Consider the following 22189-nt stretch of genomic DNA (forward strand, 5'->3'; position numbering starts at 1 on the left):
TCCAAAAATTCCCCAAATTTCAAGTATTTGAAGAGCACCCAATAAGAAATTGCCCCGCCATTTGACCATATTAGAGGTCGTTGTCCCAAAGGCCACTTGTCCAACTCAAATAAAGCCTTGGACCCCTCCTCCAGGATCTCACCCTCCTCCAATGAGCCTAGCTATTGAATCCTCTAAAACAACAACTGCAAAATCTAGAGATTTCCCATATCCTTGCCTCCCTTGTAGTCCCGGGTCCACTTCCTCCACTACAAACCTTCACCATGAACCAAGGCTAGACCGGCCTCTTGATTTACACTCGAGCTTCCTCCCAAGATACCAACTTTCACCTGATCATCATCCTGAGGACTCTTCCTCCTCTGCTGCCACACCCTTCCCTTTCCCAATATTAAAACATCCCTCCTCGGATTTTGCCATATTCTATGTTTCGATATTTTTTCTCTATCTACATCTCTTATTATCTCCATATAGGTTTCTCTCTTTTCTTTATTTTATTTACTTGAGATGTTAATTCGGGTGTTGGACTTGGTTTATTGACCCACGTTTATAATCTGATACTTGTTAGGGGTGATCATTTCAGCCCAGTCTAGAAATTCTAGGCTTGGGCTTAATACTTCAAGCCTGGTCTGGGCTCGAATTGGCTCACATATATTTAAATTTGTACATTTTTGGTATAATGTATATATATGTATATACGCTATTTTACATTATATTATATATATTATATATAAATATTATAACATGACATATATAATTTATATTATATGTAATATTTTATATTAATGTATAAAATAAGTTTATATACATATTATATCATTTAATATAAAATATTATAGATATATAATATTTTATATATGGAAGATATTGGCCCAGAATCAGACCTGATCCGGACTAAATTCATATAAATTTATATTTCAGGCCCGGAACCCAGGCCTATACTATAACCCCTAACATAAGTGCAAAGCCCGGCCCATGATCACCCCTCGCCCTCTACTCTCGTGGTAGGACACAGCCTCGCTCTAATTGGACAAAGGGCCGTGGTTGGCTCGGTGTTGACACTTGAAATCAGAATTCACCGTGCTGCGCTGCGCCGGCTCAAGTGGCGCCAAGTTAAATGCCTTAATACCCTTCCAAGCGGAAAAGAGGAAAAAGCTTCGAAACTTGGACTTTGTCCTCGAACGAGGGGAGACGTTTTGCTCAAGAACCGTGGGGCTAGCCTTGGGGCCAAAGGAAAGATATTTCTCTGGTCTTACCGGTATAAAGTAGCACTGAGAAGTGAACGAGAGTAATAGTCTAGGGCTTATTTCTCTCTCCCCCCTCTACGGTTAGCCGCCACCTTTCCTCCTCTATCAATTCATTAATCTCGGCCTTATTCCCCATTTTGATTATTTATCTTTACTATTTTCTTTGTTTTTTTTTTTCCGATCTGTGCTTATGCAGATTTCGAAGCTTGACTGGAAGAAAAAATGGTGGCTAAAGGCGATAGCAATGAGAAATCATTGGAGTTGTTCTTGAAGATCGGTTTGGATGAGAGGACTGCCCGGAACACCATTGCCAATAACAAGGTTACTGGCAATTTAACTGCAGTTATTGACGAGGTATAGGAATCTTTAGTGTCAATTATGCATTTTTTTCATTCATATTACTTGAATTTACTAATAGGGTTTTGATTCTTTTCGTGTTGAGCAGTACTCTGTGTCTTCTGTTATATAAATCTGTCTAATTTTGTCATAAAAATGACTTGTTTTTTTTTTTTTCCTACACTGAAATATGGACGTTTTAACATGGTTCATCGACGTTGTTCTCCTGTGAAAATCCTACATTGCATGTGACTATGGTGTGAAGTTCATTTTGTCACTTTATTATAACAGAGCGACTGCACGATTGAGTGCATTTATTGGCTTTGTATCGGTGGCATATATGTTTGGAACTGTCTGATAAAAGAGTTATGTCTTTGAACTTACGTTGTTTCATGGGGTTGGAGTTTAGATGTTCGATTGACACCATATTTCCCCTCTTTCAGGCTGGTGTTACTGATGGGTGTAGCAGGGCTGTTGGAAATCTATTATACACGGTAAATTTATCTACTACTCATTATTATGATTATGCAGATATGGAAAGCCTTGCATATTGATTAGTTTCTTATGCAATTCAGGTTGCTACCAAATTCCCGGCTAATGCACTTGTACATCGGCCCACATTGCTTGAATACGTGGTTTCGTTGAAGGTTCGAGACAAGACTTCGATTTCTAACATTATAATGTGTAATGTATTGTTTGCCAGAATAATTCTAGATGAATTTCTTTTATCAACATGCAAAGTTGGGGCAATGTGTATTTACCCACTGATTGGGACGTGTATACCAGTTGTGCTGTCAATTTTGCATGACCTTTCTTTTTGTAGTAGAAACTTTCAGATGTACTTTTCTCTGTCTGACAATCATTATTTTTGTAGATAAAAACTCCAGCTCAGCTTGAGGCAGCTTTCTCATTTTTTACAAGCGTTGGTCCGGAGAAATTTCAATTGAATGATTTTGAAGTAACTTGTGGTGTAGGTATGGTTTCATAAAAACACTTTTTTTTTTTGCTTTTTGTTCACCAATGTCATCATACAGATAAAAATTTATGATTTGAATCCATTTCCTAAAATCTTCATTCAACTTATGTGAAGTTCTTGTTTGCTGATTTCATCTTTTAATTATCAGTTTGCAAGTGAATATGAACGCTCATTATTTTTATTCATTACACAAAAAAAAATGGTCATGGCTTTTTACTGACATGTTATTTATGTTCTTATCATTCATTTCATTTCATTTAATTTTATTTTCAAGTATGGATAGCAAATAATGACTGTTCATTTTATCTAAATTTTTGTTTCTGCTCATGATGATGTCTGAAGATTCCTTCTCTAGTGATCTATTTTTGTTTGTTGATGATCATGCCAGTGTCTGACCTTTTAGCATTTTCAAAGCCTCTTCTATTTAATTTGTGCTTGGGGTCCCAACCTATGTTTTCTTCTTGCCATAATCGTTTTTTTAAGTGAACATAGAACTTTTTACTGCTATTGGATTGGACGGCTCTCTATTTTGGTTATATGTATTTGTTATTATTGCTAATGTTAGACCAAAACTTATGAGTCTTATAATGCCTTGATCACTTGCTATTCAGCTGCCTTTTTTCTTATGATGTTGCTTCTATGTTTCTTAGCATTGGTGTGACATGTTCTGAAGCCAGTCACACCTAATACTGTGTCATATTTTTTGCTTTTGTAGTTTTTTTTTTGTCTCTTAGGGCTATTTTCGTGATTAGTTCCCTTTCATATGTAAACAGGTGTAGATGTTTCCTCAGAAGAAATTGAACGCACGATTGCAGAGGTTGTGGAGCTGAACAAAAATGCCATATTGGAACAGCGTTATAGAACAAATGGTTGGTTTTTCTTGCTTGCAGTGTTTGTCAAAATATTAAATAGCTTTTTTCGGTCTCTCTAATATTTATTTCAGTTAACAGTTATAGGGCTGTTGGATTTTGGTGCTTATATTAAGTTAAATTCAAAAGTTTCATTTCATATATTTGTTTCTCTTATGTAATAGGCAAATACAACTTAGATATAAAGGGAAATTCTATAAAATAGTTGTAAGGCCAGGAATACTGTATGGAGCAAAGTGTTGAGCAGTCACGAAACGTGCCCAAAAAAACGAGTGTGGTAGAAAGGTGCTGAGATGGATGAGTGGGAAAACTAGAAAGGATTGGTTAGAAATGAAATCACTTGAACGAACTTAGTAGTAGCTCTAATGGGTGATAATTTTCTTTTTGAAAGTAGACTAAGATGATTTGGTCACATGCGTGGAAGACCATCCACAACACTTGTATGAAGTGATTTATTGCAAGTTGATGGACCAAAAGGACATGGGGTTGAAGTAGTAAGAAATGATTTAAATGCTCACAATTTAACAATGGATATGGCAATAATCAGAATGGAGTGACACAAGAAGATTCATGTGGCTCACCCTATATGATTGGGATAAGGTGATGATGATGATGATGAACAGTTATGGTTCGAAGGCTGTTGGATATTGGTGCTGACATCAAGTTAGACTCTTCCTTTTATATATTTGTTTCTCTATAATTTTATATTCTCCATTTTTTTGGAATTAGTCACAAAATAATTTGGGCAACTTTCTCTGAGTGTTTATCAAAGTTTCTTAGAAGTTGGAATGGAACATATTTCTTCTTGCATAGGAACTGACTTGTGCTTGTAAAACAAACTTTCTTCTTGCATAGGAACTGACTTGTGTTTATTCTTGATAATTTTTCTTAGGGGTGCAAGATGGATTGACCCAATCCGAAAATTTTCATTGGCTGGTTCTGGATTTTTGGTATTTGGGCTAGGCCTGAGTTTGGAATCTTGGGTTTTTTCATTTCTTGAGCTGGGCCCTGAGTAGACCATACCTGACCCAAAACCATAGACGGTCAATATTCCCATCTAGCAATTTAGATCAATGACATATCATCAAACTTATACACATTGTTTTTCAATACCTTGGGCTTAAGCATACCTGAACCCATACCAAGTTTGAGTGTGTTAAATTCAATGTTGCACAAACACCATACCTTTGAAGGAGACTTGGGAGTTGATGTATGTCCACAAGTTTTCTTGTGTCTGACTCGTCAAATTTTATGTTGGACTCAGCTACAGTCCGAATCAGGTGGATTTACTAAGGGCCCGTTTTGCAAGTCTTTTTGGGAATATCTTCTGGTAGCTCTGACAATCAAAAGACATATTGAGATTTTGCATGATCTGAGCAGCCTGAAGCTAGTTTGGCAGATACACGTCTTTCTGTGTCTTCCGTGTGAGAATAAAACGCGAAAGACACAAAAAGCTTCATTTGGAGCTTCCTGAAATCAGCTCAAAATGGACTTCTTGCATCTTTTCGGTGCCCCAGCTTTTGAAGGCTAGATCTTCCGCGAACCAAATGGGAATAGACTGACAATCGGTCTTCCTAACTTGTAAACAGTTGAAAGACTGCGCGGAAAGGCATGTCAAATGGGCCCTAGAATACCTGCCATGTTGACTCTTTCTAAAATTATGAATCTTCACTTTAATGCCTCCACATAACATTTGTCCAACTATTTAAACTGTACAGTAGGGGACTCTAGTATTTGTATTTTCCCAACACAACATGCGGTCAATTGTTTAAGATAGTCCTTGAAATGATGGGTCCCAATGAAAAATCTGTATAGCTCATGCATAGAGATTTTGTGCTCTCAAATTCCACTATAGCTCATGCATTTACAAAAATTGTGGTTACACCTTTAATGGGTATGCCCATTGGCATTCTTCAGTATAATGTAAATGCTGTGATATTATGGTCTTATTCTTTATGTCATTGTTTATGGATATTCAAAAAATGAGTGTGGCAGAAATGTGTATGCTGAATGCTGAGTTTGATGAGTGGAAAAAGTAGAAAGGATAGGATCAGAAATGATGCCATTTGAAGGAATGTAGGAGTAACTACACTAGGTGATAAAATGAGAGAAAGTAGACTAAGATGGTTTGGTAACATGTATAGAAGACCATCAACAACACCTGTAAGAAGAAATGATCTGTTTCAAGTTGAAGGGGCTAGAAGGGCTAGGTGTGTACCAGTGTTTTAAAAGCTCAAGGCGTGGCGTGCGCCTTTTTAAGCAAGGTGCAAAATAACAGAAAAAAGCTAAAAAATAAAAAAAGTTAGAAAATAAAAAAAATCAAAAAATTAAAAAAATGCAAAAAATTCAAAAGAATAGTAAACATAATGTTAATAAAAAATATAAACCTAAAATTTAAAATAAATGTTTTAAAAAACCTATTATCTAAAAATTAAAATACATAAACATAACATGTAAAGTGTATTCAAATGAAAAATTTTAAATAAAAGAAAATATATAAAGCATTTTCTAGCATGTAAAACCCACAATATATTTTTTTTCCTTAACTGCATTGCTTCAAGTAGCTAGTGTGATGTAAAATATATTGCATTCTTGATTCTATGAGTCCCCTTTGTTCCATGCTCCTCTAGAACCCCATATTTGCTAATGTTGTTCATTCATTCATTGCAATAAAATATCTTCTTAAAAGGCAATGAAAGTTATAGAATCATTAAATTTTATGTGAGAAATAAGAATTTCAGATCCTAACATAGACTTGTTCGGGCTTGCCTTAAGGGGTGTGGCTGGGGGCCTGGGGGTGTTAGCCCCCAGCCCAATCGTTAGACTAAAAAAAAAAGCAAAAGGCACAAAATTTTAAAAAGGCGCATGCCTGGGTTGAGGTGCAAGGCGCATCAGGCGCACGCCTAGGCACACCCAGTGTTTTAAAAGCACAAGGCGCAGGGCGTGGCACACACCTTTTTGAGGCAAGGCACACTTAAAAAAAAAGCTAAAAATTCAAAAAAATTAAAAAAAAATCAAAAAATTATAAAACATAATATTAATAAAAATATAAACATAAGTTTTAAAATAAATGTTTTAAAAAACCTATTATCTAAAATTAAAATTCATAAACATAATATGTAAAGCATATTCAAATGAGAATTTAAAAATGAAATCAAACATATAAAACATTTTCAAGCATATAAAACTCACAATCTCTTTTTTCCTCAATTGCATCAAGTAGCTAATGTGACATATTGCATTCATAATTCTACGAGCCGCCTTTGTGCCATGCCCCTCTAGGCAAGCTCAAACAAGTCCATGTTAGGGTCTTAAATTCTTAGTTTTCACAGAAAAAATAATGATTTTATTAGTTTTAATTGCTTTTAAGAAGATATTTTATTAGGATGGATGAATGGACAACATTATCAAATAGGGGGTTCTCGAAGCTCCGGTGCCCGACCTAGCTGCCAGACTAAAAAAAAAGTAAAAAGCGGCAAATTTTCAAAAGGCACAGGCTTGGGCTAAGGCGCAAGGCACACCAGATGCACTAGGCCTGCGCCTAGGACCTAGGCGAGGCACCTACCCTAAAATGCGCCTCGCCTGTGCACCTAGGCATGCCTTTTAAATCACTAGGCACACCAGGCATGCACCTTTTGAAAAGGGTGTGCCTAGGACCTAGCTGATCCCATATAATTGGGATAAGGCTTGGATGATCATGATACCTGTTTTTACGGTTATATTAGCTACCATTGACTACAAGATCATAATTAGTTTTAACTGAAACTATCAAAACATTGAATGTAAACAATGAGGCAGTTAAGAGCAAAAGCCAAGTGGGTAAAATGGTCAGCTAATGCTTTAGCAAATGTTATGCCTAGATAAGGGATTCACAGAAACTAGTTGTTTTGGGGACAACTAAACCAAAATAACATAATGTAAAAAGAATGTGAGAGGGTTGGTGATGCTGCCTTTTTTTCTAAGGGTATGTTGTGGCTGCAGAGTTTGACTGATGTGATTCTTTGTTTATCTCAATCTACATTTTGTATATTCTGCTAATATTAATAAAAGTTTTACAGAACATGTTAAAAAACAGTAAATTGTCAACTAAAACCTACCACGGTACCATGTGTAAAATTCTAATTTGGTTTCACTCCACTACTGACAGAAATCTTATTGTTCAGCCCAAGTTTGAAACCATGTTTGCTAATTTGAGGTTACATCATAATTTGAACTGTCTATTTAGTTTTGTTCTTATGGCTGTTGCCTTAAAGTTGTGATCTTTTCACAAATAATGTTGTGGAAGTTGATTCTCAGTTCATGTTTATTGTTTCTAGTTGGTGACCTATTTGCACAAGTTCGAAAGAGGCAGCCATGGGCTGATCCAAAACTTGTGAAGGTGAGGGTTTGCATTTATGTTCCATGTAAGATAAATGATTCAAGTTTTAAAACAGTAACTACCTACTTTTGGTGTTTGATCATTCTTTCTGGTTTGTTGCTCAAGTGTTTTGTTACTTGCAACAGCAAGCTATGGATGCAAAACTTTATGACTTACTTGGTGAGAGGACTGCAGCTGATAATGAGAAGGCATCAAAAAAGAAGAAGGAGAAGACTGTTAAAGTAGAGGTAGTGCATGTTGCATGCATTCTGGGTTTAGCTTTGTATTCTTTTCTGTTATTAATAGATGACTCAATTTCTTTCCTCTCCTGTGGTGTAGGATAAAGTTAGTTCTGTGGATATTCCATCAGTGCCTCCCCCTGAAGAAGAGCTTAACCCTTTCACAATATTCCCTCAGCCAGAGGAAAATTTTAAGGTATTCATTTATATGTTTTTTACTTCTATGTTTTGAGTGTGGTGTTCACTAGCTTGTGAACTATATAAGCAATTTGGTTTACCTTGTTTTGTCACAAATTACTTTAACAATCATGCATTTTGAAGGTGTAAAATCATTATGTAGTCCCATATGTAAGTTCATTCGCCCAAGATGTCAACTATGATGATGGTTCATTGACCCATGATAAATGATCAATATTTTTTGGCTTTGTTGGGCTACACAACGTGGGGTGGCCCATCCCCCATCCCCTTAGCCCCCAACCCTAGTGGTAGTGGGATTTGATCCAATGTCTCTGCTACATGTCAGAGATCCTACCTAGCCACCTTTAATCGGCAAACGATGAATATTAAATTGAAGTATACTAACTTCCTGCTCAGTATGCCATTTTAGTTTAGTTAGTGGCTCTATCTATGTTTTGAAGTAATCTTTGTTTAGCAATTTGATTTGTTGGTCAACTTCATACTAGGCAGTTATCTTGTTCATATTTCTTTTCACTTATTTCAGCATATGGGTTAGCATATTCATGAAGGTCACTTTGATGGCCCTTTATTTCTAGCCTCCATTGCCAACTTGTATTCTTAGTTTGAATGGATAGTGTTATTTTCTTGTTTTTCTCCTATTTCTACAATAGTGGTTCTTTCTAGCTTACTGAGAAATGCTATTTCTTTTTCTTGATTTCAAATTTATTTTAGTAATGAGAAATAATTGTTATACTGTTTTTGTTACATGATCTTTGAGCCGAGTGAACAATGTTTTTTTTCCCTGGTTTTCAAATTTCTGCATACAAATTTAAAAGGCTAATTATTCAACTATAATCATTTAATGCTTTTCTGTGCAACTTAAAGAAATTTGATGAAGCTTATTTATCAAAAAATTTGATGAAGTTTATTTGTTCCCAAACTCAAGTTGACAAAGTTTTCTCCCAACTATATGGGATTGGCTAAACTGCTTTGTTCCTGTATTGTGGATTATTAGGTTCATACTGAAATATTCTTTAGTGATCGGCCTGTGTTAAGAGTCTGCAATACAAAGGAAATGCTAGAAAAGCATTTGAAAGCAACAGGAGGTCGAGTATTCACCCGTTTCCCACCTGAACCAAATGGGTATCTACACATTGGCCATGCCAAGGTAACCATAACTAATGTTTTGTGTTGTAGGAACTTTCAGATCCTTTATCCACTTACATATTGTTTACTAACTGGTAACAATCATTAATACAGGCAATGTTTGTTAGCTTTGGCCTGGCAAAAGAGAGAGATGGATGTTGTTACCTGAGGTAAACATTAGCTTCTTACCTTCTTATGGTTTAACCTTGATGCTGTTTTGCTTATACTTTTTTGTAGATATAAAATGTATTGTACTAGACTTTTATTCTTGCTATGTTACCTCAACTGAATGCTTTTATTGCTCAGTGCAACAATACCTGTTAGTTTTTATAATATGTATGACTGTCTTCCAGGTGATAATTTTTCTTCATTAATTGTGATATTAAAAGTAAAATTTCATTAATGGGAAAGCATACAAAGGTGAATTGATTTCATCACAACCATCACAGCTGAAACAGAACTGGATAGATACAACTAGAAAAGAATTAAAAAGAACAGCTAGAGAATTCCAAACCCATTAAACTAGACCTCCTGATGAGGATGACAATAAACTTTCTCCAAAATTTTCTCCGTAGACTGGCAAAACAGTGGGGAGTGCAACAGTTAGAAGTGGAAGGTTACTCTAAACTGGTAATAGGTTGGATGCAGACAAGAAGTTTGGGTGTGTGGTCTTTCAGGTAACCACTAAGGGAAATTTTGAACTTAGCAAGGGAGTTAGGGGTGCAGTCTAAATGGGCAAGAAAATCAGCAAATAGAATGGCTTATGCTTTAGCTAAGAAAGTGTAAATAGGGAGGCTTTGTTTTGGGCTTGTTTGTAGGATTGCTTATGTTTTTGGATTCTCTAGCCATCCTTTGGGTGGTGACAAATGTACTTTTTAATCTCACCAATGAAAGTTACAGTTTCCTATCAAAGAAATGTTTCACTTCCCTCACAAATCCCATTCATCGCACAGGTTCCCACTAGTATATATAAACTAAGAATAACAGTTACCTACTAAAAAAAATCTTGTAGCCCTCAGTATATATTTGTCAAGCCAACCCTATGGCCATTGCTCTGATTAATATTTATGTTATATATTCAAGTCAACTCTTTTGATGATAATCTCATATCAGAAATTTTCAAGATGAAAAGATTTTCCTAAAAATACCAAGAATTATCTAAATATTCCGTCTTTTATCACCAATGTAATATCTAACTATTTGGTCATTGTGGAAATAATTATCATTGTTCAGAGAACTGGACCAGACATAGAACCAAAAAGGGGAGTGGTTCATGGGTTAGAGGTACAAATGCAGTCAAACTGGAGGTTGAACCATGATGACATGGCATATATATATACACCATGGATCACATAAATACTATATATAATATATTATACAAATATTATTGTACTTAAATGTGGTGGATGGATGGTTTGTTCTTTAATTTTTAAAGAAATTGACTAGGGTTCTAACCTCCTAACTGGCATTTTCTTTAAAATATATGTGTATTAAAGCAATTAAGCAATGTGTGCATTAAATATTCATAAATGACAAATAATAAAGTGGATTAATGGTAATAACTCAATATACATGAAAAAACTGTTATGGGTTCAAATCTTATCATTTGCATTTTGAATCTATACATTTGAAAGACCTGGGTTTTTTTAAGAATCCGGGACCAGTTCGCCGGTTTTCTGGTTAAACTGGCGTTTTTTGTCCAGTTTTAAGCGGTTTTTTGCATAGTCTGGTTTATAGGGTACACCCAGACTGGATATAGGTCTGGGTCATGGTTCAGCCGGTTTGGTTGTCCGGTCCAGTTTCCTAGACACTGATAAATATATACCCAAATACTAGCCTACAAAATCCTATAACAACTTTTCTTAGTTGATTATTTCTTATCAGAAAATATCAAGATGAAAAGATTTTCCTCAGTGACAAGTATTGTCCAAAAGTTCTGTCTTTTTTCACCAAGGTGATTTTTCTAACCTCCTGATTATTGAGGGGATTAAATACATCAACGAAGAAAACATGTTTACTTGAATTTGGTAATTTTCATTTCATCTCAGTTTCCTATGGCGTTTTCATGGATCAAGTCAGATGATTTTTATATAGAAAAGAAAAAAGAAAAAAACAACACTATCCTGAATCCATCCTTATTTATGGAATAGAATGGTAAAACTCTTTGTTTTGTTCATGCAATTACAAATGAAGAAGAAGAACAAACTTTGTGACTAAATTGGAAGTGAATAGAGAATTGATTTGTGTCCAAGATGAGATAGCTAAAGTTTTTGTGAATCATTTTACATCCATTTACAAAAGCGAGTTGGATGTTAGATTAAAAGTGTTGGCCATCTTTGTTTGCTGAAGCAGCTGAATCTTCCTAAAAAAGAAAAAGGAAGTGGGAAGTGGTGATAAAGTCTATAGTGACAAGGGTGATACATTTGGTTAAAACTTTGAGCATTTTCTTACATTTCTCTGATGATATTTGGAGTTGGTTTAGTGGCAAGTAGCTTTTCAAAGACGGATAATATTACTTCCTCTCGATCACCCCTTGAAGATGATTCTATTAATCTAAACTTAGATGGGAGGAGTCAGGGCAACCCGGGCCCATGAGGTACAGAGGGCGTTTTCAGGAATAAAGTTGTGCTATTCTCGGGACCTGCCAATGTGGGACTAAATTACAGCTGAGTTTCTTGCTATATTCCAAGGGGTACAGTTAACAAGATAGTTGAATTTTGACAAATTGGTTATTGAAGAGGATTCTAAAACTGGCGGTAGGATGGTTGAAGAATCTGAAGGCAGTAGTATGGGATTATGGGCTTATAGGGATGAAACCAAGAGATTCAAACGGCTTTCTAGTATTTAGCAATATGACTAAGAATTCAATGGGAAAGAACAGGTAATGGAATGGAAGATACTTTAGCCAAACAAGTGCTTGTTGCTCTGGGCTCACTTGTAATTTGTTTTATTTTGCCCTGTGAGAGGCTGCACCTCGCATCCATCCTCAGGGCTCTTGTAATGTTTGTTGATACTAGTTTCTTTCAATAAAGCTTAAAGTTTACTTATCAGAAAAAAGAACCTTATTTGTCTGGCTAAAATGGCAAATTGAAATGTTAGATTGCTCATCTTTGTATTATATCTTCTATTACTTTTGGGGCCACCAGGTATGATGATACAAACCCTGAAGCTGAAAAGAAAGAATATATTGATCACATTGAAGAAGTTGTCCAATGGATGGGTTGGAAACCTTTTAAGGTATAGTTTCAAATTTTAATAATGATCCATTCAGTGTCATTGCTTTGTTACCTACAAGGATCTAAAGGCTTTTTGTGATTAACAGATCACTTACACCAGTGATTATTTCCAAGATTTATACGACCTAGCTGTGGAGCTGATAAAGAGGGGCCATGCTTATGTTGATCACCAGGTCTGCTTTTGGACATTCACGTAAAGAGTATTAATTTTCAGATGTCTATGAGGTTAACCCATTGAGGTGTGCCTTGAAGCAAGCTAGCAAGGCATCTCTAAAATGCTTTGGGTGCACCATTCATTTGCTCAAATCTTGTGAGGTGAATGCTTCATAAATTGAAGCATGTGCTTCTTATGCACCAAATATGTTCCAAGTTCGAACCCAGCCTTTAAGAGGAGATAGAAAGAGTGTAAAATAATGAAATGAAAGATGCATAAATAAATGTTATCCATCACTTCACAGTTGAATTTAGTGATGGAGTCCAAAATATATTAAAATAAATTAAATAATTATTAAATGATATAAAAATGTAAATTGTGTTAAGACGAAATCATATATATATTTAAATCAACTAGAGGAGGTACTTACTTTTTGTGATGAAATTATACAACACAAAATAATATTAAAAATAGGAGCTTGTGAAGCTTACACTCCTGCCTTGATGCTCCTACACCAGACTGTAGGAAAGTGAAACACCTTGTAGTTTCTGAAAACATTGGTATTAAATAACTTATTAGACAATTTTACAGGTTTATGGTGACATGGCCATATATTCTTAAATTGAAAGCAATTACTTCACAAAGACATTGTCTCCATCTCCATCTATCATTTAGATCATTTCAATGGTATATGGATAATTGTGGGTAGCCGTACAAACTGAACATGGATATTGTCCAGTTATGGAGTTGCATACAACATCAACCTCTTTATGCAGACCAACTATGGAATGCAAGGAACTTAGTTTTTTCCGTGCTTATTTGTTTATTATTTAGTTTTGAGGCTGTACAACAGTGGCATTGCTGTGGTGGTCCTCTTAACTGGTTGGAAAGGGTTAGAAGTTGATACATTGTATTTTTTATCCTAGAATCCCGAAGAAATAAAGGAGTACAGGGAAAAGAAGTGGAACAGTCCTTGGAGGGATAGGCCGGTGGAGGAATCATTGAAATTATTTGATGAAATGAGACGAGGTATGATTGAAGAAGGCAAAGCAACTCTTAGAATGAAACAAGATATGCAGAGTGACAATTATAATATGTACGATCTGATCGCTTATCGTATCAAGGCAAGTATACCTGTGTAACATTCTTTGTCACTAAAACTTATGTGGTTGCTTTATCTCAGTTTGTTGACTTTCTGTGCAGTTTACTCCTCATCCACACTCAGGAGACAAATGGTGTGTTTATCCAAGTTATGATTATGCTCATTGCATTGTGGATTCTCTTGAAAACATCACACATTCGGTATGCTTGATTATGCCTAATAAGAAATTCATGAAGGCTCTCTCTCTCTCTCTCTCTCTCTCTCTCTCTCTCTCTCTCTTCCTCTTCTTTGAAAAAGATGATAGAATGCACAGCAATTAAAAGTTTATTTTTGCCTGGACAATGAAAATATGCAATGTAGATAATTTACTGTTTAACGAGGCTAAAATCTTCATCTCATATGTAAACTTGTGGAAGAATAAACTCGGAATGGCTGGAACCATAATTCCATGTCTCTTTGATATGGTTCAAAATTTCAAATTCCATTCAAATGAACTCTCAGAAAAGGATTTATATGTTTACTGAATCTGTTTTACTTCTAAATGCAGTTGCTTTTTTTAAAAGTCACTTTACTGGGTTTATCCAGAATAATGCCAGTGTTCAATCAGCCAGTTACCAGTAATCTTGGCATGAATGCTTTCCATCGATATGGTACCTGTTGGAGTCCTGTAGAATTATTTGACATCCAAAGTCGTGGACATATTTGACCAATCAAAAAATCTTGGATGTATATTTGACAACAGAACGAATCAGTATAGATCCTAAAGTTCTTAATGATCCTAATAGGCAGTACTGATGTACAAGTGAAAACAATAAGCAACTGCAAGCTTTTCAATATGATAAACTAGTACTTCTCTCTTGTTATCAACTTCAAGATCATACTAGGCAGGTTTTCCTGAGGAACATAACAGCATCCCTCATTTTGCTTTTCAGCTTCTGTAAATTTGCATGGATGTCATGTCCAGGTGAGATTCGTCTCAAGCTACATAAGCATGAACACCATCCTTCATGATGATCCAGCTACACATAGCTTCTTTCTTCACTGCTGGCTTGCATTATGGCCTGAGTCCTTGCAACATCTTCCTATCTTCATACTTCCCTCTAGAAGCATGCATGTTAGGTATTTCACTGTTTTTTGGGGTTCCACTGCTAAAAGAGCATTAGGTTTCATGAACATTCTTTGAATAGGGTTCTTCACCATTTTGAGCTTTGCTAGATTTTCTGTGGCCACCACGCAAGGGAAATGCTCCATCCTAGGAGTCAAATCCTATTTCTTGCATATATAGACCCAAAATGCTCAAAGCCTTTGTCACCTCAATGACCTTTTGAGTCATGATCTTTTGTTCCTCCTTTTGGGACATTGATTTCAAGCAAGCCCTTATCGATCGGGCATGAGTTTGTATGCCATGCTATAATGCAGTAACAGAGGCACATGCACTGGTATCCTGTTCACTTTGGTTGCTGATGTACTGGGAAGATTGATTCATAGGAAGGGAGGAAATTCCCCTTACCCACTTGATGTATATCGGGAATTATGAAGTTGGTGATGCAACTTTTTGAACAAATGTCCAACCTAAAGGTGAATTTTGAGAAAAGTTGTGTTGTGTGAATATGGAGGAGGGTGAGATCAAGGAAAGTGTAGAAATATTGGGTTGTGAAGTCTCAGGTTGGCCATTGATTTACCTAGGGAAGGAGAGTTTTAGGAATCCGATAGTGGAAAGATTTGAAAAGAGACTTGCCTATTGGAAGAAGAATCATGTTTCCCTTGGCGGGAGGATTACACTGATTAAGGCTACTCTAGCTAATTTACACATTTATTTCCTTTTAGTGTTCAAAATTCCTGCAAAGGTATCTAATAGATCGGAGAAGATGATGAGAGATTTCCTATGGGAGCCGGGAGAGGATAAAAGTGATCATAGGGTGAGTTGGAAGGTGGTGACCAAAAGTAAAAATCTTGGTGTCTTGGGGCTTAGAAACATCAAAAAAAGGAATATGGTTCTTATGGGAATATGGCTGTGGAGACTCCCAATAGGAAATGAGAGACTATGGGCTAAAATAGTGGTAAGCATACACAGGGTGGAGCAAAATGGATGGGATGTTGGGATCTGAGCTAGGACCAGAAGTATGTCACCTTGGAAAGCCATTCACGGTTTGCTTCCAACTTTCACCCCTCATTAGGTATGATATGAACTTAGGTAATTCCATAAAATTTTGGGAACAAACTTGGGTGGGGAATGCCCCTCTTAGGGACTTGTTTCCTTCTGTGTATGCCTTCTCCATATTAAAAAATGAGCCAATTTCTTCCTTTATTATACCCTTTCACCTTCTTCTGGTTTGGATGGAATTTGGGTTTGTGAAGGGCTTTGAGAGATACAAACTTGGATAGTATCTCGAGCCTCCTTGGTATCCTTGATAATGTTTTCTTGGACCCTACTAAGTTGGATTCTAGAATTTGGATCCCCACCCCCATGGGCTCATTTTCTTTTGCCTCTTTTTTCAAAGTCTTAAGTCAGTCCCCTAGTACTGTTGGCCCTCCCTTCCCGGTTAAGGAGGTTTGGTGCAGACCAATTCCCCCTAGAGTAGGTAGTTTTTGCTGGGAAGCTTTTCTGGAAAGAATCAACACTGTTGATATGCTCCAAAAGAAAAGACCCAAGACATGTTTATCCCCTTATTAGTGTGTTCTTTGTAAAGCGGAGGTTGAGACTAGTTTTCACCTATTGGTGACTTGCTAGTTTGCTAAGTCCATTTGGGTGTGGGCATTATCCCTTTTTGGGTGTAGATGGACTCCTCCATCAAATTTGCAAAGCCTTTTTTCCCCTTCCTTCTTCAGATGCAGAATGAAAAAGGGGAAGGACCATGTGGAGATGTTTGAGGGCTGCAGAATGTTGGGCCCAATGGGAGGAAAGGAATTCTAGAATCTTCTCTAAATTAGAAAGAACCAATGAAGAATTGAGAGAACTGATCCATATAAGAGTAGTGCAGTGGCTGAAATCTTTAGAGCTGTTGAAAGACTTCACAATGGATGATTTGTTGAGGAAGTGGGGCGAGATTGCTTGTTAGACGATCTTGTATGCCCTTAGCTTCAATCGGATTTGATGTACTTCTGTTATTTAGTGGAAATAAATTAAAGTGCATGTTTGATTCATGTTGTTTGGTATAATTCTGTGTAAGACCCTAAAACTGGACACTTATAGAAACTTGTGTTAGTTTTAAATGTTCACAGCCATTGGATAAGTCTGGGGAGATTTATCCTGCCAAGGCTGATACTGGTGTGCCACCAAGTGTTGGGATGGCTTGTTTCGGCCATCAGGGTAAGACCCAAGGCACATACAGTATGAGATTGCTTGAACCCTTGAACCGGACTAGATTTCCAGTATTGCCCTAGACCTTGGAGACAGATGGGCAAAACTGGAAAGTTACACCTGACCCCTAGACTCGATTATGACACATCACTAGGTGTCGGATCGGGCTGTCTTTGATGTGTCAATCAGTGAGATCCTTAGTGGGGGTTAAAACCTGGACATGTTGGGGCAGTCTGAGAATTCATCTGAGTGGTCATAGTGACAGGATCAGCCCCTTTGTCGGACAATGGTAATGATCGGTAATGCACTCTCTTTGATGGAAATCAAACTGCTGGCAGTTGATTTCGATCGTTGGAATTTTGTTTTGCAAAAATAAGATATATATATATATATTGTACGGTTTCAAAAGATTTGCAAAAGGTTTTAATTCCCGGGATCCATGTGAGTAGAGAGTGCGGCACTGTTCCTTGCAGCCGAGAGAGAGGTCTTCTCTTGTCGGGCAGTGCTTGATCATTAAGGGCTGAGAGGTTAAGTGTAAGACCATTTAGGATAATACCTGATGGGCTAATACCTGCCCACAGTCCCTGGGTTTTTATAAGATGGCTTGGCCCAGGGACCACTTAATGTAAGTGTTGGGCCCATAGGGTCCATGTGATGGTCTCAAGGGGGTCACTGAGTCTTTCAGTGAATTCGGCTGGGCCTTGTAATAAAGGCTGGGCCGAACCCATGTGGCTGGTGTGTAGATCAATGCTTAGGTCCCACGCCATACAAAGAAGCCCAATTGGGTAGCAGGTTGGAAACTAGTTAAACATTGAACACTTAATGGGCCAAAAGCCCATTTTGAACTGGGCTGATATGATCACCAGTTCATGGGGCGAATCTGAGATTAGTGTTAGTAAAAGGATTGGGTCTTTGACCTTATCCACTCTAAGAGACCAAATTCAAATTAGATTTGAATCTGGTAACCTCCTGATAAGATCAGGAGTTAACTAAATTAATCTGTAGATAGGATTAAGATTAACCTCTATCCAAATATTGATTTGGATTGGGATAACTCCCAAAATATTGGGAGGTTTCTTAATCAAGAAGAAAGAGGAGAAAACCCTAGCAGAAATATCAGATTTCGAACTAAGGGGTTTGAGCAAGCAAGAAACACATCCTGCAATCTGAGATTTGATCTCTCACAGACTCCAGAGAGAAGAGACAGTTTTGCCCTCTTCGTCCCTGGACTTCTTCTGCTTCAGCCACCGCCACTATCTGTTGGAAGATTGGATCTTTGCAACAACAGGAAGTCAAGAAAGCAGTTCTTGACAATAGTCTTGCAAGATAGACAAAAGGATTCGGTGTTCAAGGTTAGCAGAGGGTTCTTGTGAAGAATCCAGTGTGTAGGACGCACCCTGCTAGTTCCGTTCCATCCACAGCTGTGTCATCTTCAGCAGGAGCGTATCTTGGTTACTTTTTTGGGCGTGAACACCAACTTTGGGGGATATTATTTCTCCGGATCAGGTATAATCCTTCCTGTTTCCTTTTGGTTCAGATCTGGTTTGTTTATGGTTCAAGTAGGATCCTTGAATAATGTATTCTAAATTTAGGGAATATGATTCCCAGTTGGAAGAAGGTAGGAATTTTTTTTTGAAATTCACCCTCCATTCCGCACCCTTCTTGGCGTCCATTAGATGGATCCTACCATTCTTTCATTGTTAACTGCAACCAGACCAAAGCAATCTTGTGTGTGTCTTGGACTCCCCCACTGGCTGGCTTTTTAAAAGTAAGCTTTGATGGGAGTAGTCGAGGGAATCCTGGACAGTCGGGGATTGGAGGTGTGTTTAGGAATGGGAATGGGTTTATTTCAGCCATGTTCTCTGGCCCAATTGGAGTGGGTGACTCTCTCAGGGCTGAGATCTTTGCAGTTTTGGAAGGAGTTCAAAGAGCTAAGTAGATGAATATAGGTGGCTGGTTCAAGAGTTGGAATTTAAGATCAGTTGGGTGAAAAGATCAGCTAACTCTTTTGCGGATGGGTTAGCTAAGCAAGGAGTCGAGAGGGAGTCAATGTTTTGGGCACAAGTGTAATTTTTTCCTTTTTGTTCTTTTGGAAGTTTAAGCTCCAGTTCGAAGATAAGAAAGTTTATCTTCCTCAATGTAATTACTTTTGTGATTAAGTAATGAAATGTTGTTATTGATAAAAAAAAATTATCAATTGTCTGTCTTGCTCATAGTTTTCAAGGCGCCAAGGTGAGGCTAGGCGACCAAGGGACGCCCGGGCACCTAGGCCTTGCCTAGGCAATGAAATCAAAAAATATTTAGCTTATGTGTTTTTATCCTTCATGAGCTAGTAAGAACTGAAGAGGGTGTAGCCCCTGTGTTTGACCAAGAAAATAAAGAGAACTTGAAGAGAAAACAGGAAGGCAGAACCCTGTTTTAGACCAAAAAAAGAGAAGAACAAGGGTCTCCACTCCTGTTTTAGACCAAGAAAAACTAGGGAAATACTAAGAAAATGAAAAGAAGGGGGCAGAGCCCCTGTTTCAGATCACCAGTGAAGAGGAAAAATTGATGAGGAAACTCTGAGAAATGAAGAAAAGGGGGTGGAACCCCTCTTCCAGATTACCACTGAGGAGGACAAAAGTGCAGGTAAAAGGGTGAAAATTTTGCAGGAAAATGAAGAAGAAACAAAGGGGGCAGAGCCCCTGTTTGATTCCAAATAAAATCATGCAAAAAACGTATGGAAAAGACAAAAAAAAAGGAAGAACCAACAAAACGGAAGGAAAAAAAAGGAAGAACCAACAAAAAAGGAAGAAAAAAAGGGCTGAAAACGAAGAGGGTAGGAGGAAGAATAGGCGGACTGAAAACTGAGAAGAGGAAGATGATTCATTTGACTACCTGGCATGTTCGTAGTTGTTTAGACTTCTTGTTGGTTATGCAGCATTGCAGCAACAGTTGGAGTTGGATTGTGTTTGAAACATACCTGACCGGACAGCACTCTTCTTCTAATAAAAAGAGTGGTAATGTGTGATAGGTTCTATTGTAATAACAAAAACTAACCAATAAAAACTATTTGCAGCAAAAGAAAAGTAAAAGACAATACAAAATATTAAAGGATTAATGTATTAAAAGATATATTAATGTGTCTTGCATCTAGTCTAGGCGTGTGCCTTGGAGTTAAGCGCTTGCCTAGTCGCAGGCGTGTGCCTAACTGACTGGGCGTGCACCTTATACAAACTTTGCATGGGTCTGGGCGAGGCGAAGTTTGAAAACCACTTAGTCGCCTAGGCGTCGCCTTGACAACTATGGTCTTGCTTTGTCATAATCCCAACCAAATGCATGGCTTTTGGCAAGAGCCCACCATGGATTTATCCATCAATTCAGTTCCAAGAAACTTCATCCCTCCTCTGACACTCTAGTAAAGATTTTCTGTCATCAATTTTCTAAATCCAAATGCATAGCTATAGTAAAGTTTCCTATAGCTATAGAGGAATGCTTTCTCAATAACACTTTCATTTACAAGACTACTTAAGTAATGGTGGTCCAACTCATCCAAATGCATAGCTATAATAAAGTTTCCTATAGCTATAGAGGAATGCTTTCTCAATAACACTTTCATTTACAAGACTACTTAAGTCATGGTGGTCCAACTCATGAATTGAAAGTGTTATTATGGCTGCATGAACACATTTGTGAAGGGCACTCTTTTTGGTCTCCAAAATCAACTCTGCATGATATCCAAGAATTACTCTGCTTGGGAATAGAAGCCTCCCTATGAACTAATGCCCCAATCGTGGAATTCCATGGAATTCAATCATACACAATCATAAAAGAGAAAACATTATGGAATTCCAAGAAATACTCTACATGATATCCATGCAGTTGCCTAGGGTGTCCAAGCAGCGACTAGGTTGACTACTTGACTAGTTGACTAGTCAACTGCATTTATTTTAAAGCTTTTTTTGTTTGCTTATATTTCTAATTATTTGAAATGTTATAGAATATGTGTATGTTTTGTTATATTCATGCTGTTGCTTTAAATATTTGTGATGGACATCATTGGATGATGGTATGTAAAATAGGAAAAAAAATTATAAAATGAAAGAAGGCAGTGAAGGCATTCTACTAAATTTTCAGCAGTGGTACATTGGTATAGAGTTGCCATAACCTGCAACCAAAGAGCACATCTAATAGACAAGGTTGCACACTTTCTTTATAAAAAAGGCTGTGATTGCTAATCTTACCTATTCAGCCTAACTTTTTTTTTCTTTGTTGTAAGATGAAGAGTGTAAAGTAAATGGTCGATATCATTCTTTCTTGCATAATTATAGTCTGAACTAACTTATTAATGAGATTGCGTCAGTGTCTTAAATTTAGAACATATCTTTTTTTTAATTGACCAAGTGAGTGCTTAGGCACTGACTAATCATTGCATTGATTAATGAGGGCCAAAATGACTAGTGCTCAATTCACTGCATCAATAATACTTCCTGCAAAAGCTAATCAATGCCTCATTGAAACACTGTTTTTTGTCAAGATCCGATATTATGGAGTTTCACAATACCATATCTTTAACACTCAATTAGGTAAAAGAAGCAGAAAGAGAGAAATTGTGATCATCACCAATTTCTGAACATTGAGCATGTGGTTTAACTAGCTCATTTTCAGTGGCAACTTCCATCTCATTCAGCCCTATTCTGAGTACAGAACTACAGATATATGCACCTCTGTACCCTTTATTCTCCCTTCTTCTGATACAGATATATGCACCTCTGTACCCTTTATTCTCCCTTCTTCTGATACAGATATATGCACCTCTGTACCCTTTATTCTCCCTTCTTTTGATACAGATATATGCACCTTTGTACAGAACTACACATATATCCACACCTCTGTACACTTAGTAATAATTACAGGTTATACCCACCAAATCCTTTGTCATACTGAAAACCAGCTGCTACATCTCATCTTTTTTTTTGTATATCACTACCTACCGTCAAACCACTATTGGAGACTCTCTCTCTCTCTTCCCCCCTTCCAATCCCCACACCCCCTCAATACACATATGTTCAT

The 22189-nt window shown here is 37.2% G+C and overlaps 1 protein-coding gene across 1 annotated transcript in view; it reads left to right on the forward strand.

Annotated features, from left to right (window-relative positions):
• Nucleotides 1–972: 972 nt before the first annotated feature.
• OVA9 (glutamine-tRNA ligase, putative / glutaminyl-tRNA synthetase, putative / GlnRS) overlaps nucleotides 973–22189 on the forward strand; it is a 28035-nt gene continuing 6818 nt past the window's right edge. Inside the window, exons 1-15 of the mRNA XM_088945738.1 lie at nucleotides 973–1324; nucleotides 1441–1598; nucleotides 2024–2074; nucleotides 2156–2227; nucleotides 2455–2554; nucleotides 3330–3425; nucleotides 7742–7803; nucleotides 7929–8030; nucleotides 8122–8217; nucleotides 9214–9366; nucleotides 9459–9514; nucleotides 12491–12581; nucleotides 12667–12753; nucleotides 13661–13858; nucleotides 13938–14036. Of these exons, the coding sequence (XP_088801864.1) occupies nucleotides 1467–1598; nucleotides 2024–2074; nucleotides 2156–2227; nucleotides 2455–2554; nucleotides 3330–3425; nucleotides 7742–7803; nucleotides 7929–8030; nucleotides 8122–8217; nucleotides 9214–9366; nucleotides 9459–9514; nucleotides 12491–12581; nucleotides 12667–12753; nucleotides 13661–13858; nucleotides 13938–14036 (1395 nt within the window). The 5' untranslated portion in view covers nucleotides 973–1324; nucleotides 1441–1466. The remainder of the gene's footprint in view (nucleotides 1325–1440; nucleotides 1599–2023; nucleotides 2075–2155; nucleotides 2228–2454; nucleotides 2555–3329; nucleotides 3426–7741; nucleotides 7804–7928; nucleotides 8031–8121; nucleotides 8218–9213; nucleotides 9367–9458; nucleotides 9515–12490; nucleotides 12582–12666; nucleotides 12754–13660; nucleotides 13859–13937; nucleotides 14037–22189) is intronic.

The sequence above is a fragment of the Nelumbo lutea genome, chromosome 5 (genome assembly GCF_056320005.1).
Source record: "Nelumbo lutea isolate HS-2025 chromosome 5, American lotus-T2T, whole genome shotgun sequence".
Lineage (NCBI taxonomy): Eukaryota > Viridiplantae > Streptophyta > Magnoliopsida > Proteales > Nelumbonaceae > Nelumbo > Nelumbo lutea.